General features: G+C 40.9%; 2 protein-coding genes across 2 annotated transcripts; both read left to right on the forward strand.

Annotated features, from left to right (window-relative positions):
- Positions 1-1,386: 1,386 nt before the first annotated feature.
- On the forward strand, positions 1,387-4,972 carry lgals3b (lectin, galactoside binding soluble 3b). The gene is made up of 6 exons (XM_072690378.1): positions 1,387-1,459; positions 3,172-3,182; positions 3,539-3,889; positions 4,047-4,135; positions 4,342-4,507; positions 4,672-4,972. The coding sequence occupies exons 2-6, from the start codon at positions 3,177-3,179 to the stop codon at positions 4,828-4,830; spliced, it is 771 nt and encodes a 256-aa protein (XP_072546479.1). The 5' UTR covers positions 1,387-1,459; positions 3,172-3,176; the 3' UTR covers positions 4,831-4,972.
- A 7,772-nt stretch (positions 4,973-12,744) lies between these two features.
- fbxo34 (F-box protein 34) lies at positions 12,745-27,001 on the forward strand. The gene is made up of 3 exons (XM_072689371.1): positions 12,745-12,983; positions 20,085-20,236; positions 23,305-27,001. The coding sequence occupies exons 2-3, from the start codon at positions 20,145-20,147 to the stop codon at positions 25,421-25,423; spliced, it is 2,211 nt and encodes a 736-aa protein (XP_072545472.1). The 5' UTR covers positions 12,745-12,983; positions 20,085-20,144; the 3' UTR covers positions 25,424-27,001.
- The last annotated feature ends 211 nt before the right edge of the window (positions 27,002-27,212 follow it).

A 27,212-nucleotide genomic window follows, 5' to 3' on the forward strand; every position in this document is an offset into this window, starting at 1 on the left:
CATCTACAAGGAGGCCCAACTAGTGTAGGAGTGTCTAATAGAGTGGACAGTAAGTGGCCACAGTGTTTAAACACTCCAACAGCACTACTGTGTCTGATCCACTCATACCAGCGCAACACACTCTAACACACCGCCACCACCACACCAGTCTCACTGCAGTGCTGAGAATGAGCCACCACCCAAAAATACCTGCTCTGTGATGGTCCTGTGGGGTTCTGACCATTGAAAGGAGGCTAACAAAAGTGTGCAGAGAAACAGATGGACTACAGTCTGTAATTATAGAATTAAAGTGCTCCTATACAATACATTGAGCTGATATAATGGACAGTGAGTATAGAAACAAAGAGGTGGTTTTAATGAAGTGGCAGGTCTGTGTATACTCAACTGAGTGAGACATGAATGAATCTTAAATTCCACACTGCTGTGTCTAAAACAAGAGACAGGTGCTGGTGGCAATTAATGGGCGGGGTCAGTATGGAAAGCAGGAGCAGGAAAAGAATGATTCAAGTGGAGATTATGAGAAGCTAGTGTGACTAACATTTAGTGTTATATTCTGAGCATCTGTACTTCAGTAAGGTGTGTTGAGCAGTAGGACTTTATTAGCTGTGTAATGAACAGTAGTGAGTGTGTGTAGCCTGACTCCAGCAAGCAGGAGCAACCACACAACAACAATGGCTGCTTTGTAAGAACATGTCTTCAACCACAAACTCCTTCCATAGCACTGCTGCTAAAAAGGGAGGGGTTATTTAAGGGTTCTTTAGTACGAGCAACAGTTCTATACAGAAATGATCCATTCAAGAACCATTACTTACTGATGCTGCAGGCCTTCATTATACACTGTTTGGTGTCAATGTCCTTCTTTGAAGCTTGACTTCCTGATCGACTTTTTTTCCTGGTAAAGTTGTTTTTCACATATAAACGTGAAGAACTCTTAAGTATTATATAGAACCCTTTTTGCGTAGAGTGTAGGGTATTATTATTTTTGAGGCTGTATACAAAACACAAGAGGACAGAGGTGTCATTTTGAATGTCAGTCACACACAGACCCTCCCCCTATTCCTGTGGTCATATCTATGCCGAGCCGGTTGTGTAAGAGCTTATAGGTTAAAAGAACTTCGAAACTCTGTTTTAGTGGCCTGATGTTGTTAGATTGCTCAAGAACAGTACTGCATAGTAGAGCTGGAGCTATAAAGACGTTCCAGCAATCACAAACAGGTGTGGTAGGACATATCAACATTCACATTTATTGGTGTTTGCAAGAGAGTGCTCAGGGTTTAGTGAGAGGGAGACAGTGGAGTTCTGTGCAGAGAGGGTGTGGTCACCTCAAGGGAAGTTTGAGAGAATGGGGAGGGTGTGGGGGACTGACAGAGTATATATAAGCCCCACCCAAAATTCTTCTCTTTTGGCCTTCTTCACCTGGGAACTGCTTCTGACTACCAGAGAGCTCATCAAGAAACAGGTAACTGTATACATTTAGACCTACTACACTGTTCTCGTGCTAATCTGTTACAGAATCGTCTGCTAATCATCTGTGTTGTTCGTTGACAGGATATGAAGCTTTGGCAGTGTGTTAGCTTCCTCTGTCGTATGCAAATAGGAAGTTGTCGCATTACAATCACGTTAGGCCTCTCAGCTGTACACATACCAGATATAGACATCTAGGAAAGCTAAACCTTTTGTTTAGGTGTAAAATGTCTTTCTGGAGAAGTAGATTTCTCTGTAATTTGTCAGCCTTCCAGTGATTGGCTAAATCTAAATTGTCTGAACACCCAGAAGTCTTACCAGTTGTGACTTGCAGCACTGCTCAGTTGTGTAATAAGGGGGCTAGTGTCTTGCTGTGCACACTTATTTATTAGGTGAAGTCTCTACTCAGACCTCGGGAGAGAAGGGGGGAGGGATTACACTGGTCACAGGATTCAGTTGCTGAGGCATAAACAAACTCATTCTGAGTGCTTAGATGTGAAATGCCTCGATGTAGTGAACCTCTGAGAGTCAGATTTTTTGTCGGTGGAGGGGATGGGGTCCAGGCAGACAAAACATTTAATATATCTGAAGGCTACCTCTCATTGTTATTGCATAAAATAATGATTGTGTCTCCTGATGCCTGTGACCCTGTTTTACACTTGTTTTATGATGGTTTTTATGATGATGATAATGAAGATGATGACTAAGCTTTTGGCCTAAAATTTAGCACACCAATATAACAGCCAGTACCAAAAAGAAACCACCCAACATTTACAACCAGTTTACCATTATCAGCACTACATGCAAAAACTCTCAACCCGTAGGTTTACAGGTTGTTTTGGAAAGTATATTAAAATGGCTATATCTGAGCTGCATATGAACTCCTTGTTAGGACCCCCTGGTTCTTATATCCACTACTGTAAGTTTCTCTATAGTGACCCATTTTGAATCTAAACACTCTGAATGACTTTATTTACATTATTTACATATTTACCATGAAACAACACTGCACAAAAAGGCCTGAACTGTATTATTAAACGCTCTTCCACACATCAAAGTGAAGATTCCATAATCATTACTGTACGTGAACAGTTAAGAATACAGAGCTTACACACTCTGGAAGGCATTCTTATTGCTTTCCATTTGATTTTGTTAAAAGTGGCCTTTTATAACTGTTTCTTCTGCAACTCTAAGCCATTAGACTATCTTTCCTGTTTTCCATTATTTGTCAGCTCTGCTTGCAGGGGTGTGGTGGGGATAGTTTTTCCCATATGAGTCATCCAAACATGATCCATTCCGCACTGACTGTTTAAATACCCCTGAATAAGACACACTAAATAGAGCATTGAATGCTTTAATACCCTTTAATATGGCCCTGAGGTGTTCTGGTCAGCAGAAATGTGCTAGCTGGTCATCAAAGGTTTCAAATTCTGTTGGTTATTTCTGCCAGAAAAAGAAGACCTTCAGAAAATTAAGTGTGGTTGTTTTCTACTAAATCAACCTGGTTATTCTTTCATTTGTTGAATGATTGCAAAGCAATGTAATATGTATGTATTTGAGCAGCTTGAAAAGCAAGGTGTCTCAGACTTACAGGCAGGTACATGATATGAGCTGACCACATAAAAGTATTCTCAATGACATTCCTAAAATCTCCATTACTACACACAGATCTGTGCTCTAAGACATATTTTATTCTCTTGTTCACAGATACCATGGATGTAAGTTTACTCTTATCTTCATACGTGGATTTTATTGGATGCAATAATGAATGCTGGAAGACCACACCTGAAACTCCAATAAACCATACCTGACTCTACCTGTTCTTCTATTTACTGCCCATATCTCACCATACAATCCACTTCCTTCTCAGTTTAAATATTATGTATGGGTTTAGTTTCTCAGACACAAATTAAACCTAATCCTACACTAAAAAGTATTTCCAAAGTGATTTTTAGTTTTGATAATGTTGTTGTAATTTATTCCAAGATTCCTTAATCAGTGTCTATAAAACTAGCCAGAAGTAAAAGGGCGTTCTTTTTTATTTTACAAGACAAATAGTTTTTCTATTTCTCAGCTTGCAGATGCTCTTGATAGTGGAGCAGCACCGAGCAGTCAGTCAGAGGGGCAAGCATGGCCAGGACAGCCCGCCAATACCGCCTGGCCTGGACAACCTGCTTGGCCTGGGCAGCCAGGCCAGCCCACCTGGCCAGGGCAGCAGCCAGGCATGCCAGCTCAGCCATACTGGCCTGCTCAGCCTGGTCAACCTGCTCAGCCTGGCCAGCCAGCATGGCCTGGACAACCCAACCAGCCAGCATGGCCTGGACAACCCAACCAGCCAGCATGGCCTGGACAGCCCAACCAGCCCACTGCACCAGGCTGGCCAGGCCCCGCACCACCAACTGCCCCTCAAACCGGCCTACCACTGGTGAGACATTCAGTTTCATGTTAGTTGTTGCTGGCAACCTTTTCCATTCTTAGGTTTTTTCCTGAAGCTGTCATAATTCCCTGTCTTCACTGATACAGAAGGAATATGCAGCATGCATTAAAACAGCAAAGCCCATATTTTTGTTTCTTTTTGCTAGACCGTTCCATATAAGATGACTCTACCCAGAGGAGTTTATGACAAGCTGATCATTACCATCCAGGGGGAGATCAAGCCAAATGCTAAAATGTAAGAACAATCATAAAATATGACATTCCTAACTGTTTCTGATCTAATTTTGACACCCTTGAAAACCAAGTCATATAGATACTATCAATATGTATGTCTAAATACTTACTGTATGATGCTTTTTGTTGAACCTAAGTGTAATTTAACAAGTGGGTGCTGGTGTATAACTTGTCACACACTGAAATTGCACCGTTTCTGATTGTTAGGGTCACAATTGATCTGAGCAGAAACAGCGATATAGCTCTTCATCTCAACCCCCGCTTCAATGAAGGTGGAAAGAAAGTAATAGTGAGAAACAGCATGATAGGCAACAAGTGGGGCAAGGAGGAAAGAGATTCTCCATTTCCTTTTGTCCCAGGGCAGTCTTTTGAGGTAAGTACCGTGATTGGATATGCTGAGGATTGGTTTACAGTTCAGCTTTTTTGCCATTATTTAAAACGCAAATGAGCGATTATCACCAGGATAGATCCCAGTTGTTCTTTTCTACAGCAGTCTTTACTAAGTTGTGGTGAACAAACTCTTGTTTCCTTTGGCAGCTGAAGATCTTGTGCACTCAGAATGAATTCAAAGTGGCGGTCAACAAGAGCCACCTGTTTGAGTTCAGACATCGGATACATGAGCTCAACCAGATCAACCAACTCACCATCTACAATGATCTCACACTTTCATCTGTTAATGTGGAGACACTACCCTGAACAAAATCCTAATCATAATGATGTTGATGGGTTTTTTGTTTGTTTGTTTTTTTGTTTTTTGTTTTTTTTGGGGGGTGGCCATTCTGTAAAGAACCCTGCATTTATTAAAGAGCATCTCCAATGCAAAATCCTTACTACTCCACCTTGAATTGTTCTATGAATGTTTTGCTCCATTGAATGTTTTGCTTTATTATAACCTCTAGATGGCGCCACCCATATACATAGAAATTAAAGGTAAAGGTGCACGTATTTGTCACTGTACACTGTACAGCGAAATGTGTCCTCCGCATTTAACCCATCTGGTAGTGAACACACACTCACACACACACATGTGTTAGGGGCAGTGAGTACACACACACACCCAGAGCGGTGGGCAGCCAACTCCAGCGCCCGGGGAGCAGAGAGGGTAAAGGGCCTTGCTCAAGGGCCCAACAGTGGCAGCTTGTCGAGCCCGGGAATCGAAATAGGGGAAGAAATACAGATTCCCACAGTGGGTGAAGGTGATTAAGTTGTAAACATTCAAATGATTAGATATATAATAGTTGAACATTCTCTAACAGCAGGCAATACACGTGTAGTTGCTGGCTGTGAAGACAAGAAATGTAGATAAAGTGCAATTAATAGTTTTCATTTTCTAAAGCCTAATAGCCTGGTAGAGGTGGAGGTCAGAAGCTTTTTTTTGTCCTTATTTTTATTTCTTTTTAGTACCCCATTCCTTACAGTTAAACAGGCTGTTAAAAAAATAAATTTCCTGATTACCTGTGTCCAGTGTTGTCAAGTCAGAATGAGTGGAGCGCAGCTCAGTGGGCCATTGGGAAGTTCAGGAATTTCCCAGTGTCTCTGCAGCTAAGAACCTATTAAATACCTGTATGGAAATATATCTTTAGCATTTTTTGCATGTATGTATGAACTTATGTATACAGTCATCAGAATATTCCGAACACCAATCTAATAAACCCAACCTTGGCTTGGATGACACTAGCGAGACATCGTGATATGGCCTGTGGTTGGTGTGGTGCAACACATAACATCACTAACTGCCATTAAGCTACCACACCACGTGGGAGACTTCATTTCCCGGTCTGGCTGACAATGCTGCACTACACCAATAAGTGTCCAATAGGAGTCCTTGGGCAAGACTTCTAACACTGCGTTAGCCCATCTCTGTTATACAAGTAACCTTGTACGTCGTTTGGGATAAGAGCGTCAGCTAAATGCCATAAATGTAAATGTATTATGTGAAGAAAGGTACTCGTCTCAGAGAGGAGCTGGTCCACAGTGGCTTGTGGCTTCTCTGTACTACTTGCCAGAGTCAATTTGCGAGAAGTCCATTCTCAGTACACTTTCATTACACAAAGTTTCCGAAATGCAACTATCCATGGGACATTGATGCCAGCGGCATATATATATATTAGTGGTGTATCTTTTATATATATATATATATATATATATATATATATATATATATATATATACATGACTGTCTGATGTTTCACAGGATGAACATGTTCCTTTTTTCTTTTTTTTTCAAAATTGCATCCTGCTTTCTGCTTTGCCTCGCCTGCTTTGGCATTCACTGCATCAATGCTAGAGCTTTCTAAAGGTTTAGTCCAGTTTAAATAATGCATTAAAGATAGTCAGTGGGACTTGGCAATGATTGAAGTGTGAGACCATTTGTTTTAAGTTCCAAAAACTAACAAAACATCATGGAGTGTCCTTCCCAATCATAGACTTCTTAAGAATGTGTCTACCAACGCAGTGGTGTACTGACTAGGAAATGGAGCAGCTAGGTAGCTAGGTATTTATTGCTGTCATGAAAAAAATCCTTTTATATTTGCATGTCAATATGGCAATTCTTTATATTGTTTTAAAATATTAATGTGAAAGAGCCAATAGAAATGCTCCAAAATGAAATACAATCTTTTTGCATTGACGCTCATTGAAAGTTTAGAAGGTTTTTTTTTGTTTACTTACGGTTTTGGAGATGCATTGATACAAAACACATCAAATCCTTTATTTCTAGAATGGTTCTTCAGTGGGTTAATTTGACCAGCTGTACAACTGGATTTGAGAGTATTACTGAAATGCAGCTAATCTGGATCTGGTGTTTTAAGTTTTTTTTTAGGTCTGGGCGCTCAGAGGTCATATACAGTAACACAGATTTTGTGTAGTACCTCAGCTCCTCAGCTTTGAGTTTACCTCAGCTCCGAGGTGCTCCTCTCACAGCCAGCCGTGTGCTGTGGGTTACGCAACACACCACAAACGCCCCACAGAGCTGTGTGGACCAAAAAGCCTCCACCAGCACCACTGAGCCGGCTCAGCCAGCACAAACAGTGCTTTAAGATGGAAATGCTGAGATTGCTGTTGAACGCACATTTGTATGTATTCACATTGATTTCACTTCAATGAAAGCTAAAATAATCATATTTTGTGGTCTGAATCCTGTTAAAGAGCAGCTGTATTTTAGCTCCACATATAACATGTTTTTAAAGCAAAAACAGTAAACTAATCAAAGTAATGAATTGTTACATGATAGAATTTCACCTTCTATGTTTTATTGAATTAAACACACAGTTTTTGGAACTGTGCCTTTAAGACTGATATATGTAAATAAGCTGTGATGCCTGTTTTGCTGCCTTATATTGAGCCTTATTCAAAATAGCAGTCTGGATAGAAGTGAGGATTCTGGGAATGACAGGGCTGGAATATGATGGATGATGTGGATGGTCTGAGATGGATTACATCTTAATGTGTTTATTTCTGCTTTATAAACAACAAATAAACAATCAACTCTTATATTATGAATAATTTATTACTAATGTATTACAGTAATAAAAGAGTGAGGTATTAGTCATACATATATTCATACAAAAAAGGAAGGGGACTTAGAATTAAATAGAATTAAAGGATTAAACATAGAGATGGGAATTTATAGAGCATTACATTTGGAGGGGGCGTTTCTCCTCCTGAGCTGAGAGTTATTTCATAATTCTAAAGAAAAATGCTGACATAGTCTAAAATGGCCCTTTTTCCGAAACACCAACATATTGGGTTGTTATGGCGAATAAATAGTGGACTCTTGCTATTACACTGAATATCTACAGAGTGAAGGGCCCCCTAGTGGTTGTGCACAATAGGATTGGTGGGTAATCTGTGTCCCTTGTTTAGGCATTGTTTATGCTTTTGAATCAGTATTCATAAAAAGAGTTGAATAGAAAAAAAAAATTTCTATTATATGACCCCTTTAAAATAGTAGAGCTACAGAAATGACTACAGTGCAGTTTCATTTCAAAACATCAATCTCACATTAAGAAATTAATACCCTAACTGACCTAGAGACAGATCCTATAAATCTACATAGCAGATATAAACACGCAGACTAGCCAAGGGGAAATAATTAAGGTAAAATATAGAAATGACACAAGGTGGTCAGCCTACACTAACAAACTAATAGTAAACATTACTGTGCCATCTCTGTGACAGACATCCAACTATGATGGTGTTTCCAGCTGCACATACAGATTTGCAGTCTGTGGACAGTCAAAGACTACTTTGTTGGATGATGGAAGTTGTGCATGCACACAGTTACACCTGTTTTCAGATCCACTCGCTGCCTTTATTAAACATGTATGGCTGTATTAGCTCACTTACTTTAGCCTTGAAATAGTGTATTATGTTGAGTAAGAATCAGTAAGATTTCTCTCTAGAAAGAGATCTAGACAGGCCCTAAGCTTCATGCTGGTACATCTACTGTCACTGGTGTGTTCTGTAGTTCATCTTTACTGTAGATATTACATGTAAGTAGCCAAATATTGAGACAAATGATGGTTACAGATGCAAGAATCTGATTGAAACATTGTACTTTTGTAATGTCTTTAGATATTTACAGTCATGTGAAAACGTTAGGATACACCATGAAGAAATTGCCTTTTTAATATATTTACACATATATAGTCATTTGATCTTCATAGTATTGAGAGATGAATTTGATAACTAAACACACACAACTGAAGAAATGTCTTTTAAAGACCATTTGTAGAAGGTAATTATTACCAATACTATTTTCCTGTGAGGAAAACGTTAGGACACCCCCACATGTATTACTACTTCAGAGGCCTAAAATCGGAATCAGGAACAGCACATCAGCTGCAGATGATTAGAACATCATTAGAGGGGATTTTGGAGGAGCCTGTTTAATTTACATATCAGACATTTAGTATTAAGGTGAGTGTTATCATGGTGAGATCAAAGAGCTTACTGAGGCTTTCAGAAAGAAGGTTAGAGATGCAGATGTGACTGGGAATGGATTAAAAAAGTCTCAGAACACTTAGAAATCAGCCTTTCCATTGTCTGCTAAATCATTTACAAGTGCAACAGCTGCCAAAATGGCCAGGCCAGGCCGTGTTAGCAAGTTCAGTCCAACAGCAGATCACAAAATGCATGAAGAAGTCTCCAACAATCCTATAATGTCATCACAGGATCTGCAGGTAGTTCTTGTCACAGAAGAGGTCAAAGTAAAGCACCTTCAGAAAGAGACCACACACATATGATTTCCGTGGGAGGTGTGCAAGGAGGAAATCCTTGCTGCCAAAAAAAAAAACATCAGAGCAAGACTAAAATTTCCAGAGAACGCCTAGACCACAACCAGGACTGGAACAATGTGCTTTGGACAAATTAAACCAAAGTTGGATTATTTGGACACTGTAACAGAGGACAGGTTTGGTGTAAACCAGACATAGCACTTGAGCACAAGAACCCACATCAACTGTGAAGCATGGAGGTGGAAATGTCATGGTTTAGGGCTGATTTTCTGCAGTAGGGCCTGGAGATCTCTCCAACATAGAACCCACTAGAAATTCTTTATTGAATCAGAGGTGCTTGAGGAAAATGTGAGACCATCTGTCTAAAAACTAAAGCTGAAATGTCTCACAGCTGAAAGAATTCAGTTGATGTCAGAGACTGAAGGATCATTATGGCAAATGTCTAACTGACGTTATTAGGGCATAGGGTGTCCTAACTTTTTCCTCACAAGAAAATTGCATTTCTATTAATCACATTTTATAAATGATTTTTAAAAGACAGTTTAGTGTTTAGTTATATTACCTCCATATTCATACACATTCAATATTGTTTGAGTAAAGATATATATTAATAATATATTAATAAAGACAAGGTAAAAAGGAAAAGTTAGCATGTCCTAACTATATGACTGTATTTAACTCTGTCTATTTAAGTTCTGTCCAAATCCACCTCCTAAAAGAGCTTGCCAAATATGTTGACTTGAGAAATTTGAGGTTGCTCACAGTTTAAGTTTGCATAAATCTAATCTGGTGGTCAAATAGATAGATACATTTATGGGCACAATAGCAGACAATAGGAGAAGTGCACATTCGGCATTCATAAGCTTAAGCATAAGTTTTCTATATATTTCTGAAACAGGTTAATTACACTGCATTTACTGTAAGTGTGACTAAGTAAGACAAACACAACTCCCACTGACTGATGCTTTTAGTAAGGGACCTTGAATTTGAAGTCAGCCACAGTCCATCACTCTGTGGATGAGTGAATTTCTAAGGAGCGGAGATGTTAAGATATCTGTCTCCTGTTTGATTTCCACAATAAACAAAAGAGAAACAGAGCCTACTCTAAGAGTCTAATCCATGTGATCGGATCAAACACAGCCTAATGCCAACCCTTGGCCTATTAAAGACCAAGCTGCCTCAGAAGTCTGAAGTCAGGTCAGTGTTACATTTTTAATGATGGAAACAGTCGGTGAGAGAGCTTCACCTGAAATACAATACAGCTTAACTAAATTATTCACAGGTAATGTTTTTCAGTGCTCTGAACGCCTGGGACTCTTGAGAGGGATTTAGCAGCTTTCTTACTGGATTTCAAGAACGGATGTGAATATTTTTCACCTGCTTTTTCGCCTGCCTAGGGCCTTTCACTAAACTTTCACGGTGCCTACCTGTGAAAGAATGTAGATATAAACAAAGTCAGTGTGTAATCAAGGCCGGGTGCTATTTTTTGTTTAAACAAGTACAAACTCCTACACCTTGGTAGGTCTAATTCTCTATCCTTTCATTTAGAGCCAGGAATGTGCTTGTATAATTGCCATCAACTCCTTAAGATGTTTATATACTGTACTTGTTCATTTTATCAATTTTTCTCCCAAGAGTTTTATCCAAGGTAAAATGCCAAGGGCAGTTATTCTGCTATGTTTATTTGAATATGGAGAATAATGCAAGGACATTTCTGGACTCACTGCACTGCACCCAAATTACACTAAATATATTTTACAAAACTACTGACTACAGGAATGTAGGGGTTTTAAGGGTCCAAAGCAATTGCTTTTCATGTTTTATTCAGTCACAAGGTAAGACCTTTCATTAAAATTGGATGTTTATCCCAAACATAAAAAAGAAAAAAAAACAAGAAAAGAAGAAAGAAGAAAGTAGAGTGAAGAAATTCACTGTGATTTGTTGGCTGTTGGCTGTTGTTGTATGTGAATGTCATTATTAAACACTGGCTGTAATGCTTATATTGGGGGAAAAAAAACAAAACAAAACACTATGGTGACAAAAACCAAAAACCAAAAATAAATAAATAGAAAAATTGGATAGGTAAATATAAAAAAATAATACAAAAAAATGTTATAGTAAGCAATTATGTGGACATGGTAAAAAGCCTTCTCTAACTTTCTATCTAAACTACATGATAAACAAGCTGATTTCTGATTATCTATGCTGCTGTCATGTTTCTTGCATGCATCTCTTGTCTGATCAATGGTGGAGAAGAACATTTCATACAGTTTGTAGTTGAAATATATTTGGTAACTTTGCACATTAAACTGCACTTCATCTTAATTAACTTTACAGTACGGGTCTAAAGGAATCAACTACACCAGCAGGGTTACTTGATTAAAAAAAAAAAATTGAGTTGAGATTGAGTTTCAGCTCCAGTGTTACTTCTAAGCTAGGTGGGATTGTATGATTCAACACTGACATCTGTGTTTTGTGCAATTTCATTTCATATGTCTCTTTTCACTCTAATTACTGTAAAGGATTGATGTTCCAAGTATTCTACTGAAATCATGGCTTCTGCTGAAAGTTTTCTCACCAGACATATACAGTATGCTAAACTACAAAAGTGGAGCATGACAGAGCTGCAATGGGGCATTGCTTAAGACTGACTGATTATTACAACTCAGATGATGTACCATAGTCACTTTAAAGTACCCAGGCATGAGGAAATAGGCAACTGTTTGTCATAGTGGCCATCATCAGGGAGCCCAGTGCAGAACAGATGGTCACAGTGGCCATGGAGAAAAGCATGTGGATGATAGAGCTGTGGAGCGTGCACCAGTTTTCTTACATTCTAGATACATGCATCTATGGTTCTCTGTGTCTGTATGGTTGCCTGTATCTGGCTGATATTAGCAGAACAAATCTATCCTGAAATAGCACACACTCTCACTGTGTGATGTAATGTTTCTTGCTGTGTATTTCTTAGTTTGAGCATGATGGCCTAGTTTTAGATGTGCTTCTTAAGTGAGGTGCTCACATCTTATATAAGCAAACAGTTATATGAAAATGGAGACCATTTCGGGAACCTGACTGAAGTGGAAACCACTAGCCTTTTTAGACTGGACACAATAACAACATGATAATGAACATAATAACAAGCCCATTTCCTGACCAGTCTGTATAAAAAATGTAAATGAATTGTGAATTTAATGAATCGTTCCATCCCTAATTTCTGCTTGGGACAGCAAATGGTTCCTCCCTATTGAGTCAAGTAGAGAAACCCGAGCTTCTCCCAGAGCACTAGCCCACCACACTGGATTGAGACGGGACCCTTTGCTCATGCGCGCAGGCTCTGGCGTGTGTACGTCACGGCGACGCGCGCTTATATCAGGCTGTGCCTCGCCTGCAGCGCAGGACGGTGGAGAGCACAGAGGCAGGGCGAAACCACAGCAATGAGATCTTATTCGGGTTAACGAACAACCAGCGATTGTTTTATTTCACGCTTTGCAACATGGAAATGCGTTTTTGAGCCCACGAAGCCGCCTGAATGGTGAAGATTAAAGACAGCGGTGTGAGGGAAAAATCCAGCAAAGTAAATCGCAGCGTCTGCTTCCGACTTTTGCCCAGGTCAGCTTCACTCGATTTTTAGCCAACTCCTGCTGTCCGATTAACCGCAGACATTGACATTGCTGCATTTAGTATTGCGTAACGCACAGTTATTAGTGAAGATCCCGTTTAGCGTTGTTTTTCCCGACTGTCTGTATCTGTAGTTAGCTAGTTGCCTCTGCGTAGTCGTAGATGAGCTGTCGAGCGAAACCTGCGAGCTAACGTTAGCTGGCTAGCTCGGGAAGCTAGCTAAACATCGCCTCGTCGTGTGTAATTAGCGCTCGGGGTTACTCAAGCTAGGCAGTAATTTCCTGAGTGTTTTTGGCTAGTCAGGTAGCCGGGAGTGGGTGGAGGTTCTGCGGTGTGTGTCCAACACATCTAAACACTTTTGTGGCTTGTTTTTGTAACTTACTGGCGCTTCGTTAGCTTGAAATACCCGTAAACTAAATAACTGACGTAGCTACCAGTATTTTCTCTGCAGGACTGCGCGGCTTCGTGCGGATTCTGCTTCAAACCTGTGTTTACCCACTTTCTTAACCCTGGCTACTTTTAAATAGGTGGTGTTAAATGGCTGGTTGAAGCCCTGTCAGCCCTGTTTTGGCGTTAGACGTCGACGTGCGACTGCGTTTCTCATGTTGTCCTACTTTAAACTGACTAGCCAAACCTGGCCGTGCTGCAAGTTGACTAGCAAGCTAACGCCAAATGATATTGTTATTGTTTACCAGAGTAGCGAAATATTTTACAGTATTAACTTGTTTTTTCATATTTATTTGTTTTCTCATTTAATCAGCTCCTATTTCGTGGCCTAGACAGCACGGTTCAAGCCAAATTAGGCAGTCCTGCAGTTAATAGGTTTGCTTGATTTTGCCACCCTTTGGGAGTTTCCTCTTTTTGGATCTTGGTCTCTGTGTTGTTCTACGCTACTGCTAGCTAACAGAAGTGACTAACGCAAGAGATTAACGCATGCTGTTGTCCCCTCCTTGTAAACTGTCTGTCTGTTAAAGGTCTGCTTCCTTACTAGTAATGTAGCCAAGTCAGACATCAGGCTCACACGTCAGTCAGTACAGCTGTAATGACACGAGTTTCCTCACAACATAAAACATGACCCCTTTAAAAGTAGAGTAGCTGAATTATCTCTTGGAGTAACTGATGTGCTTTATGACATCCTTGTGAAAAGAGCTCTCTAAATCAAGGTTGCCCAAATGTCTTCTCAGGGTTCAAAGTGCAGTGTTTTTGCTGGGCCGAGAGCCAAACAGACAACAGTATACAAAACATGCCATGGGTAGGTTAGAGAGTTTATCGTTACGCAATATCTTCTTCATAAAACCCTCCAAAATACAATTTTAAAGCCAAATAAAGATGTATTGATAATCTATTAAATGAATGGCGTGCACTGTGTTTATGCTCTCATTGTGAGTGGGTGGGGGTAAGGTAGCTCTGAAAGGCCAAATCATGCTCCTTGCAGACTAACTTTGGCCATCCTCTGCTCTAAATACATCTTCCTTCATGTTAATGAAGGAGTTAAGGTTGAATTGCCAACTAATTGTAGTGAGTTAAGCCTTACTGCACAGGCAGTGTGACCGCCAGGCTTTCAGACAGGCTTTTAGCCAAACTTTGAACTCACGCCTGGTTTGTGATTAACAGGTCAGCAGTTAGCAACAGTGGAGAGATCCAAAGGCCTTGTTTTTGTGTAATGGGGGAAGTGGGATGAACATTTTGGAGCCATTCAGTTGCTGTAATTGTAGACCAGTAGAGAGAAAAGTGGCTTTTGTCTCAGTCTGGTCAATTTCAAACCCAAAACCTTGCTGTCTTATGGCGTTTGAAAATTACATGCTCTGCTGTGGACAACTGTAAACTTCCGCCATAATATATGGCTGGTCTATATTAAGCACTTGGTTTAATGTAGGCCAGCTTATCATGCTTTTGGGATATTTTGGTCTCTTGCACATGACCTGTTTTTTTCCTTTGTGAATCTCCCCGGTATTGACCTACTAAAATGTATTTTAGTCTCCATTTAAATTAATATATTTAGGCATATTTGATCATTTTGTAGGCCATGGTCTGCCCTGCACCCCAATATAGCATTAGTATTGGCAGATTTTAAAAAAAATGTGTGGCATTAGACTGGCTAGTGTTTCAAGCCAGTATTTCATGTACAGTTGTGTACTAAAGTTTAGACAATCCAATAAAGCCAAATAAATCATGTTTTGTAATTTTTGTAGCCCTACAGAAATAAATGTTCGCTGTAATGCTAATCCAGGGGGTCTAGCTGCTTGTGTATCAGCATTCACAGGTATGTACATGAGAAATACCAGTTATTGGCATCAGCCCAACATTCCCTTAGTGGTGCATCTCTGTCAAAATCATATGCCTATAGTTGTTGGGGTGTTTTTTTTTTTTGGTGATGCTGAAGCATGCTGGAGTTGTAAGAAGGAAACCCTCATGTGTTTGAGGAAAGTCATTTGTGGAGTGTTAAAATGTTTGCCATTTTTTTGGGTCAAGTGAGCAGTGTTTTTATACAAGCTCTTGGTTCACAGAGTCCTATAAGTTGTTCCAAACCTGGCCTGTTCCACAGTCATTATCTCCATTAACAAATGCTCATGTTCAGACCTGTGAAACTGGCACCCTTTAACAATGCTTCTCTTTTCTTCTCATCTGCCTGTGAGAATTTGTGCTTGTGTAGGAGAAATGAATGCCTTTGAAAGTCTGGCAACTGCCAGCCTGACCACCTGTTTCAGTGCAGACGTCCCTCTGGTTCTTGTAAGGGGCTTCTGACAACTGGACTGCCTCCACGGCATCGGAAAACCTGTTTGTCCACTTCGCCTGGAGTCATGTAGCAGCTAGAGCGGCATGTTCAGGGTGGTGTATTTTGCCCCACCACACAGGCCTCTTAGAGCTATTTGAAAGGCGTTCATGTGGTTGCAGTGAGTTTTGTGCAGCAGGTTGTGACAGGCTTTGTCTCGAAGATAAGGAGAGTTTCTCTGCTCTTGTGACCACTAACTTGGGCTTTATAGGAGTCGTCTGTTCTTTTTGTGAGATTGGACAAAGCCAGCTACATATTGATGCTGGTAGACCTTTTCATGCATTACAAAATAGCTTTCAAAGTTATTTTTTTGGGAGGTTTTAAGTTGTAACAGGGAAGAACGCTAGCAGAAGAGTAGTGCCCCTTAAAAACACTGATTACTGATTAGAACAGTTGTTTTTATATTCGGTGTGTACAAAAATATAGGTATCGGAACAAAAGTTTTAAAAATCAGTCAAGTAAGGACTTAGAATTAGATGTTTATGGAGTTGCTATATGCTGGTGGTTCACAGGAGCTCTCAAATCTATAAATCATACATGCCCAACTGCAAATCATGATGTAATTTGTCATGATGATGCCATTGGTTAAACGATGTCTCCAGTGTCTTATTTCCCCACCAGTTTTGTGGATTATGTAGTGGGTGTTGTGATTGTGACTGGCATGGTGTATTTGCTCCACTTGGCATTAGGTACAACCTATAATTTAGACTGACTGAAATGTAGATCCCTTGTTTTCCATGATAAATAATGCATTCTGCATGCATGGTCTTTCTTCCACTGTGTCTGTTTTCGTCCAGCTCAGAGTCCCATTTTGTACAGTAGTTGCTTGCACTCCAGTGTGGATGTTTGTGAGCAAACGCACATGAGCTCACATCCACGTGCACTTTGTCCATGGGTGTGTTCTGAGCTGTTACAATGCATTCCAGTGAGACTGATGTTTCCATTCGCAGATACTCTTCAGTTCCTGCTGAAACGGAGGCATGGGTTCAGTCACAATACAAGTTTTTCTGAAAGAGGTTGGCATGTGTTTTAGGGTTTACTCATAGTCAGTATTTGTTCATTTGGAAGAACTGTTATGTTTTGACATATTACTGTAAGTGATTTGTTTGGGAAAACCTAAAGGTTTGTAGAGATTTATTGATGGGACCGAATAACATGATCTTCTGTAGATGCTTACCTACATTTGACTAGCTTTTTATTAAATTGACCCCTTCCCCCGCACACCCACAGACTTTGTTCGATTCCTTATTTGCACCCAGTCTTGCCATGGTTAGCTGTAGTGTTAATCTTGTTTGATTTCTTTCAGCTGTTTCACTCCGACTCTCTTGACTGAAAGTAAATGACAAACAACCAGGATCCAGATCTTATCTGCCTGTCTAGCACCTATGTTGATTGAGGCTGTAAGCAGAGTCTAACAGCAGCCTCTTTTACAGCTATGGCAGCCTGCCACTTCTGAGATGTTCATGCTTAAAAAAAAATGTTGTGTTCATTTGGTGAACACAACCTAGTGAGTGAGGCCAATAACAGTAGATCTGCTACTCTCTATTTGGCATCTGAAGCCTGTCCTGTCATAAGACTGATTGCTTGCACTCTGAAGAAGTGTAGAATGTTCTTACTACTTCTGTGATAACTAGGTGGAAGTTGCTGGGCTACTTAAGTGCATGTTGACCTGGCTGGACTATTTCTGAAAGAAGGAACTTTGCAGTGGGGAATGTGCACACATCCTCAAATGCATCAAACCCACAGGCCCTTTAGACTGCTTTCACTAAACTAGTGTGAACTTCTTTGGCTAGTTGTGAAATTCAGAGCCTGGACTGTTGTGGATCACAAACCTCATCGTTCTAGATATAGCCTGTTTTATTAGAAAATGGCTCCTTCTGGCCCTTGGTCAAAGAACAACGTAATCACTAACTTGGTGGTGGGTTGTTAAGCCTCCTGTGATTGACTTTATTGGTCTGCAGTTGATCTTCAAGAAGGTGGTCAATTAGGCAACCAGATTTTGGCTTGTTAAACAATCTGCATCAGTGTGGTCTTTTAAACCCTCGAAACCATCAAGACAGTGAACTCCCTGAACGAATATTGCATTTTGTCATGGCTAGTCATGTTTTTGCTAACTGAAATGCCTCCTTTATTGGATTGGTGTGTCATCAGTGAAGCTGAGAATTGGTACTTGCTTACAAAGCTCTGTTTAATCTCTCGACTAAGTCGGTGAACTACTGAACTAACTTCCAAGTGGAATGTTTCCAGCATCAAACATGGCATGGAAAGTATTATGGTTATGCAAAATAGAAAACAACCTTGTGGAGAAAAAAAGGATTCACAAGCTTGTTTGTAACCCAAGAACACACAAGAGGGCAACACATTTTTACACGTTATTGCACAACAGCTCCAAAACTACATTTAAAAACCCCCTGGATGATTTGATTTGAATGAGCACAGCCCTGAATGAAGAAAGCAGGTCCAGAGTGTTTGCCAAGTGTGTTGAAACTGCAAGACCACAGTGTAGGGAATGAGAGTGCTCAGTTTTAGCATCAGGTCTGCTTTTGACAGTTTGTTAAAAATATCTGAGGGCAGTTTCTTGGTAGAGATGTACCTCTAAACCTTTTTTTCCCTCCCCTTCTTAAGCATTGTTTTTTTTAAAACCTGGGCTGATGTCCACAGAAAAGGATCACTTTTTGTCTTGCATTTTATGGAGACTCGTAGCCTGCTATGAATGACCCTACTACATTTAACGTGCCTGTTATTTTGAGCTCCACTGTAACAGTAGCTTACGAATATGGGAGTAGAAAGCTTGTTTTTACAGGTTTGTACAGTTTACAGATATTATTGTAAGGCATCTTAAAAGCTTGTAGTGGAGCTTTGTGGCTTTTTGGAGCACCTCTAGGACATGTTAAAATGGCTTTGTGTAAGCTAGCTAGCCACACCTCTTGAATGGGCGCCATTGTTTTTGTTCAGGTAGGGGAAGTGTAATATGAAAAGTTCTCTCAGGAATGCAGTCTCGAAGGAACTCCCTCGTGTTTCTCAGTGTGACTTAATTTGCCCTCTGTTTCTTAGCTTTTTCACCAGTTGCTAAGCAAAAAGTGTATTCCTGCTTGTGCATGTCCCTGCATGTGAAAGACTTGCACCACCTTCGCATAATCTGGGTTCTGTCCCTCTTGTCAGTCGGATTCTAAAAGTATTGATTATTGTTGCCTTATATAGACATGTGGGGAACATTTGAATAGCCATTGGCTCCTCAGACCTCCTTTATTTCTCTGTGCAGGCATGCATGCCTGTACACAGAGCCGCCCACAAGCGTGGCGACCAATCATTCTGGAGGTGTCAGACGTCTTCGACCATGTGCTTTGCTAAAATGAACAGTGTATATGTATTGTGTGTGTTGCATGACCTACAGCACTTCCCCTGTGCTGAAACAGAGGTGGCTCTAGTAGAAGGAGCAATAATTCAGAAACGTGAGTACCTCTCAGACCAGTGTGTAAAAATGTGAGAAGGTTTTGAAGGTGACATTGAAACAAAGTTATGAATATTGTGCTGTTGTGTAGAGGAGTAGCCTGCTAGTTCATTATTGGTCTATCTTGGAAGCTGTGTTAGAACTTTATGGATGGTGCTTAAAATCCTGTGCTCAGTGCAATTTCTGCTTGTGTGTGGTAAGCACCCCCACCGCCTCATTACTGCCGTTTCAAAAGATTTTGTCCAGGCTTATCGAGTCGTCTTGGCTGACACGTCTTTTAAAAACAAACTGCTCGCCTTTTGTACCCTAGAATGGAACAAGTACAGAAGATGTACGTGCATGCATGTTTGCTTATTTTAACTAGTGTTTATATAGTTTTGATGCTTTCTTTTTATCAACTTTTATCAACTTCTTAGTTGACAAGATCTTGTGTGATGCTGATCATAGGCTTTTAATTTAAGACATTAAAGAAACACCTTTTTAAGCAGTCAAAGGACAGAAAAATGGCCTCTGAGGTTGCTGCTATAAATGATATGTTCCCAATTCAGTTGGTACACCGTGTCTTGAACAGATTGACCCTTCTAGTTCAGGCAGCCCAAGTTCTTAAATAAAACATTACATCTTGACTGCTGAATTGTATGCCCCCTGTGTACTTGCTCTAAATATTGTCTTGCTTTATGAATTATGGGTGATAAAATGTCTGAACCTGTGGAAGTCATGCATGGCTTAGCACAATTAAATGTCACTAAAGCAACAGCAATGCTCTTGTGCAGGTGCTTGTACTCTTGTGCTTCCTATTTTTTTGAATGCAACAAAATTAGCTGTAAACCACAAGTGTTAATTGCATTTTGTTTGTGTTATGTTGCAGTGTGGATAAAGACCTGAGACCAGGAGAGGGACACCACTCTGCACTGGAGGGAGGAGCCTAATGCCTCAGAAATGTGAAACTATCAGTTACTGTAGCCCTACCCCTTATAGGGAACCAGGGAAGCGAGCCTCCAATCCACAGACAGTCTGGAGGTAAGAAACTCTTGTCTAGTCACATTCTGTTTGAAGCTGTTATTTTCAATACAAGATGTCAATTATTTTTTTTAATAAAAGTGTGATTCTTGAGTGTAATTTCAGCTATATGATGGCTTTTTAGGCACTAAATCTTTGGGCAGTTGCAGTTCTGGGTGATCTGACCCTAAATCAATATCAATAAATTTAACATTTTACCTTGATTATAATTGATGAATGATTTGTTGCTCAGTTCAGTGTTGCTTCCATGTCACAGATTGGATGGGGCAGAGTCATGTGACTAAAGGAACAGTATATGAAGACACGGTGGGGGGAATTATGAACAACATTTTAAAAATGTGGAAACAGCAATCAATATGTGCAAGATAACATTGATTAGAGATTCTGAATGTCTGTTTCAATGAATTGCTCAGCCCTAGCAATTATTGTCCTGAAAGACACTGTTTCCATTTGAATAGTTATTGAAATAGTTGAGTGTAATGTGGTGAACACTATCGCTGGGGCTCGATCTTGACCCTTTAAGGTGCATTTGTTTTTTGTTTTTTTGTGCCTGGTGGGTGAGGGCAGAAGGGGAAAAACCTGACATTACTGCAACATTTTGGAAGTTGCAGTAACCCTTTAGTGGACATTAAAACCAAATAGTTTTACATACTAGCAGTTTTGCAGACAAGTCTGGCTTTTGCTTCTTTTGAAAACTAGTCCCCTGCCATGTCTATTATTACATGAAGACTGACTTGAACTATAGACCAAACACATGTGGTGACGCGTGCAGCCCCAGATGCCTTTGCCTCAGAAGAACAGTGTTACAACATAATTTGGCATTAAACAGACTCCACAATCGTGACCTCATTCTTGGTTTTTTCCTGAGTTGGACAGGTTTCTTGGCCGCCCCCCTATAGGGAAGCCATGGGCCTTTACAAGAAGTGGAGGATAACAATCTTTACTTAATTGAAGCAGTGCTGAGTTGGGCATGAGCTCACCTAATCATTTAATGACATCATTCCTTAGTTTTGCTTTTCACTGCTGTGTTTATTTTCTTTAGACATGATGCTCGTCAACTTTTTCGCTTGAAAATTGTCATTAGCTCAGACGTGTGTTTTGGTACAGGGTATCAAGGAAAGTCTGAGTTGTGCAGGCAAGGGCTGGGCCTGTATGTTATTGCCAGATTGTGTAATGGGTAAAAATCTGTCTTGGAAGGTCAGATATGAGGACTTCTCTCCAATGTGATTTCGCTCCCACCCAACAGTTTTGTTCCTTTATACTTTTGTCTTGGTTTTAGTGGTAAGTGAAGCAGTGCCACACGTTCCTTTTTCCTCCATTTCAGCTCATGTGGTAAGCCAATGCTACATGATGTAGTCTCATTGACTCAGGAGTTTATTAGATAGCAACCTCTGTGACCAAATTTGTTTTAAGAAAACCAAACAATCTGACTACAAGAGTAGAGACATGTGGATGTACATGGCAAGCTCTCTGATTCTGTGGTGATGTGCACTTTTAAATTTTTGGTAATGCAGCATCCTCCAGCTTTATGGTGGAAATCATAAAGGAGGACGTTTGGTGCTTTGGAGCCTGCATATAAAGCCTGGTGGACAAGTCACAAGTTGCAAAATCCTGCTCATGTTCCAACAGTTATCATTTGTAATTTGCAGACTGCATGATTGAGGACCAGAAGATTTTCCCTCATTCTTATTGGCTGTTGCACATGGCACTGTTTTTACTACATATTGTAGTTCTCGCACTAAGATTAATCCTAGAGAATTTCAAACCCGCTTAAAAATACTGGGGTAAATTGTTGGAGTTGCCAACATTACACAAGAGGTTGAAAGCTTTGTAATCAAGCTGGGATAGTTTTGTCACATGCCAAAAATACTGGGGCTAAAGACATGTATGTGCTTGGCATAACAAATGTGTTTCACATGGGGAGCTAAAACCAGAACAAGCAGTGTCTCAACTTTAATTTGACATTGACTCAAACTGCAGTGTGTGAAATGCATGTACTGCTGGTGTGTTTGTCAAAAAGAGTTCTCCATGTGTGCACTGTACTAACAATTACATCTAGGGCCGGAAACCAGAGGGGGTGTTATGCCAGGAAATGTCTATCCATGGAGTTGTAAGCTACTGTTGACATGACGCCCATGAGCTGCCTCCCATTTAGTTTGAAACACCAGCTTGACAAAAACAATAATATATGCTGCTTCTTTCCAAGGGTACAACTTGGGTATTGATGCTCTGCTTTCTGCCACTTTCTGTAACAGTTGCCTCCTTTAGCACAGATTAGACACCATTATCTGAACCCTGCTCCTTGTTTTAGATCCATCACAACACCCTTACACTTTGGCCCTGCAACTGTTGACTTTCATATTCCATAATAAGAACCTACCCCATCCCTCTTGTTCCCATTATCAGGCCTGGATTTATAGTGGAGGAATGCCTTATATGCACTTGTTTGACAGGCATCCCACTCATGTGGCTACTGCGGGTTGTTCTGCAGGCTTGTTGGAGCAGCTGGGCCTTTGTCAGCTGACTGCTTGTGTAATACCCCAGCTGTGTCTGGACATGAGTGGCCCTGCTCCTATTATGTCCGTTCAAGGGCCAAAGGGAACAGTCAGCTCTAGTTGTTTTGGGTGTGACGCTGCCTGAAACTTCCACACTTGTACCGATGTGCCGTGCTTTAGGGTCACTGGCTTGAAAACATCTTGGATAGACCAAATGATCTTTGAATTCTGTATTCAGTAAAACATTTTGCACTTGTGGGAGAAAACGGGTAGGGTATAGGCCTTTGTCTTTGTTGTCCTTAATATCAAGTGTTTAAGTATGTGGGTTAATTACACTTTGTTTCCCTTCACCATCTGAAGTCCTGATTTGTAAGCATTATCAGCTACATGAAGTTTAAACTGAAAAAACAGAAAACAGGAGTCGTTTGTGATTGGTGAATTGGTGGTCTTGTCTTTTTGTTATCTGGGTTTTTATCCTTTTTTTTATAATCTTTTTGATTATTGTGACTAAAGTAGTGCTGGTAGAGGTTACGTTATTTTAGATTTTCAAAACATTTCTCTTTATTTTTACAGGTTTACCACCATGCACCTCAAGCCATATCCCAAGCCACAGATTAAAGAACTCCACCAGGAAGGAGGGCAAAATGGCACACTTAATGTGGATCAGCGGGGAGTACTTAGAACTGAGTGGGGTGTTCGCCAAGCATCAAGTGTCACTGGCTCGCCTGGCAACGGTACAGCCAACCGGTGCCCCCTCAGTGTCATCTCTACTAACACCCTCCGCTGTTCCATCAATGGTAGCACCCCACCTCATAGAGCAAGTGGAGATTTCTCAAGTTCTTGGACCCACAAGAGCAAAGCGCCCTCAGTCACTACATTCACGAGTTCCTTAGTTCTGCTCTCATCCTCAACTGGCTTGGAGAATGAGGGCTCACTAAGAATATATCAGGGAGAGGAAGAAGGATCTCTAGACATATGGGCTGTCATCAAACCTGGGAACACCAAGGAGAAGATTGCAATCTTTACTGCCCAGAAGTGTAGCCATGTTGGCGCAGGTAGCACTGACCGAGCGCCAGACAGAGAGGGGAGTAGCCCAGATACAAGAATGGTATCAATGAAAAACAAAGGTTGCTGGGATGGTGATTGGTCTGTGGCAAAGCGCAGGAAAAGGTCCGGAAACTCAGACAAGCAGAGAAACATGGAGTCTCCGGCACAAAAACCTGAGATACGCACAGCACCTGTGATGCCAAATGAAAATACAGACCCTTGCTGTGGTGTAGCTGAAGAGGTTGTGAGAACTGATGGAGAGGAGGGTGAAAAGACTCTGTCTGTTGGAGAAATGGTGGCGTACTTGGAGCAGAGGGCTAATGATCAGCAGGTAGACTTGAAACCTCAGTCATTGCGAAGCTCCAGCACAATTACTCTATCAAAAGCAGGATTGTTGGTTCTGCCAGCAGAGCAGTTATCCAAAGACCCACAGCTGCCAGAAGATCATGAAGAGGAGGAATCTGTGCGGGTGTTGGACATGGTTGCCAAGTTGGAATCCCAATGCCTAAGCAGACAGAGCCTCAGAGATGGAGGCAACCTCTCTCGCAACAACAGTCTGCGGAGACGAGTTGGACGTGTGCTGCTAGCAGGGTCTGAACCATACTCCGTTCCCCTGCAGCCAGTATTGCCGAGCCTGCCTCAAGATGAGAGGGTTGAGAGTACCACAGAGGGACCAGTTAGTGATACTGACGAACAGAGTGGCTCTTCTGAAGCTGCCTTGCCTGTGTTGAATGGAAACTCTGCCTGTTTAGTCAGCTCTACCAGTGAGCAGCAAGAAGGTAAGAATGTGGCTGAACAAGAGACCTGTGCAAGTATAGAGACAGTAAAGAACTTGCAGCCTCTAACCAGTAAAACAAATGATGGCAGTGAGGAACCTCTTCCAGGCATGCTGTTTTTTGCCCAGTCACCCCCTAAGGCACTTCAGGAGCAGAAACTGCTGGCTGTTTTTGAGAATAGCCCTGTATCTCAGAACGTAGAAGACTCCTTTAATGGCCGGGAGAGTGAACATGCTGGGTCATTGTCACTCAAACAAGCACTGGGCCCCTTTTCAGCTAAGGTGGTCTTTAGTGAGAACATGGATAGACTTGGAGCCAACTGCAATGTGGAGGAAATGGAAGGAGGAGAAGCCGGTGCAATTCTTAGGGATCCTGTGCCTTTGCCCTTGCGTCGTTTAGTGTCTCATGAGTTCTTGGAGACCCGCTTCAAAATCCAGCTCCTCTTGGAGCCTCAACAGTACATGGCCTTCTTGCCCCATCACATCATCGTCAAGATTTTTAGCTTGCTGCCTACTGAAAGCCTAGCTGCCCTGAAGTGCACATGTCACTACTTCAAGTTTATCATTGAGAGTTACGGTGTGCGGCCAGCTGACTCCCGCTGGGTGAGTGACCCGCGCTACAAAGACGATCCCTGCAAGCAGTGCAAGAAGCGCTATGGCCGTGGAGACGTGTCGCTCTGTCGTTGGCACCATAAACCTTACTGCCAGGCGCTGCCCTACGGGCCTGGCTACTGGATGTGCTGCAGGGGGTCCCACAAAGATACACCTGGCTGCAATGTGGGGCTCCATGACAACCGCTGGGTCCCTGCCTTTCATAGTATCAATATGCCAATATATAAGAAAAGTAGGGACACTGAGGAAGATGTGTAGTGTGCCAGAGGAGGGATAGTGTGTGAGCTGTTTGGTTTCAGTGAGGTCTGTGTGAATGTAACTTGTGTGGATGACCAGTGTTTATTGTGCCTCTGTGCTGCCATATGAGCATGTGCTTTTTCTTTCTTTTTTTTGATGTTAAAACTGCTTGTAACCAGATTGCTGAAACTAACCAGGTGGCTTGATGTACCTTTTCATCCAAACCTCTCCTGCAAACCAACCACCAACTCATCTCTACCCTCCTCAGGTTCTTAAAGTTGGTCTGCACTTTAACCTTTAAAGACTGAGTTCTCTTGAATTCTGTCAGGGTACTGCTTTCACTGATTTTACCCTCAACAAGCATTAACCTACTTTTCACTAACTTATTTCTGAAAGAACACCTCAAAAAATCAGCTGCAATTCAATTCACTCCTTTTTCAAAACATTAAACATGCATAAGCCTACTTTTTGTTCCAGAGTACCTTTCTATATGGAAGCTTTGATATCCTCTTCACAATAGGGACATTTGCTTTAAGGGCTTAATATACATGTTTTTAATGTGCCCATTTTGTCATCCTAATATCTCCTGGGATCGTGATGGAGTAGTTGGTCTCTGGCTTGTCTGAAAGTTGTACTGAGCCCAGTTGTTTACATTGTACATAGCACAGTCATGCATCATGATAGGGTGACAATAGATGGCTTAAGTGTGACTTGAAATGCTCCTTCAGGTGCAGCACTTTGATGCCTGTGTGTATATTTCACTTTGCTTGCTCGTGTTCTACAGTGATTCCTTATCTTAAACCACTGTAAACTGGCACCTTTAAGTGTTGGCATCTCCCTGGTATGATGCAGTGTTTCTCACAAGGAGACATTTGAATGTGGATAAAGGGATCAGCTGCATTATTTGCATTACAGCTTACTGGATGACATCTGAAAAAAGACAGAATTCATTGCAATGGAAAGAGATTGGTCTCCAAAGTGCGTTTCAGAATTTTAAAGAGCATTATTGTAATACTCTTGCTGTTTTCTGCCTTATAAGGCATTTTACTTCAATAAAGTGTATTCTTGGAGGATCTGTAAGCTTGCTTTTCCTCTTTTGACCTCGTACTTTAAACAAGCATAAGTTACGTTGCTTTTCGTGTGTTATTGGGAAATTTACTTTTGATATTGGGATTAATGAATGGGAGAGTGATAAACATGTACTTGAGACTAAAAGCTAAATGTAAATTTAAATGTTGATCCCTGGCATATTTTGAGGGCATCATGTTTATAATTTGAGCAAAACGTCCAAAAAGTCTTAACCTTTTTTTCTTTTCTTCTTTTTTTGGGGGAGTTGATCTATGCCATTCAATACTATTATGGAGGTTCAGGTTGTTCTGCACATCGATCACCCTGATGTACTTGCCATATGAATTTGACAGCTTCTAATTAGACCAATATGTTAACCCCCTTGAGGAAGGGTTTGTCCAATAGTCAAATGTGTAGAGATCCCATTTGGTGCTTCTGTGTCTTTTCCCCTTCTTACATCATGTGGCCTTGAAGTGCACATTATAAATGAGTGGATGAACAGTTGACTGGGTAATAAAGAGCATGAAAATATCTGGTGGTTTTCCATTGTTTTGATTCCAAATGACTTTCTAGTTATTTCATAATTTAGGTGAGGTTTAGGCTTCTATTTAGTCTTTTTTTTTTTTTTTTTTTTTTTTTTTTTTAAGAAAGAAATAGACCCATAATTATGCTCACACAGCAGTCAAGTGTCTTGGGCAGGTTTGCAGTTTAATATTTTTTTTTCCTTTGTTTTCTTATATTG

This window comes from Salminus brasiliensis, chromosome 10, assembly GCF_030463535.1.
Source record: "Salminus brasiliensis chromosome 10, fSalBra1.hap2, whole genome shotgun sequence".
In the NCBI taxonomy this organism is placed as follows: domain Eukaryota; kingdom Metazoa; phylum Chordata; class Actinopteri; order Characiformes; family Bryconidae; genus Salminus; species Salminus brasiliensis.

Bases quoted from the DNA above. Each gene is read 5' to 3' on its own strand.
- lgals3b (XM_072690378.1), top strand. The intron at 4,136-4,341 runs GTAAGAACAATC...TCTGATTGTTAG, and splicing joins ATCAAGCCAAATGCTAAAAT to GGTCACAATTGATCTGAGCA. The intron at 4,508-4,671 runs GTAAGTACCGTG...TTCCTTTGGCAG, and splicing joins TCCCAGGGCAGTCTTTTGAG to CTGAAGATCTTGTGCACTCA.
- fbxo34 (XM_072689371.1), top strand. From the start codon at position 20,145: ATGCCTCAGAAATGTGAAACTATCAGTTACTGTAGCCCTACCCCTTAT. The intron at 20,237-23,304 runs GTAAGAAACTCT...TTATTTTTACAG, and splicing joins AATCCACAGACAGTCTGGAG to GTTTACCACCATGCACCTCA.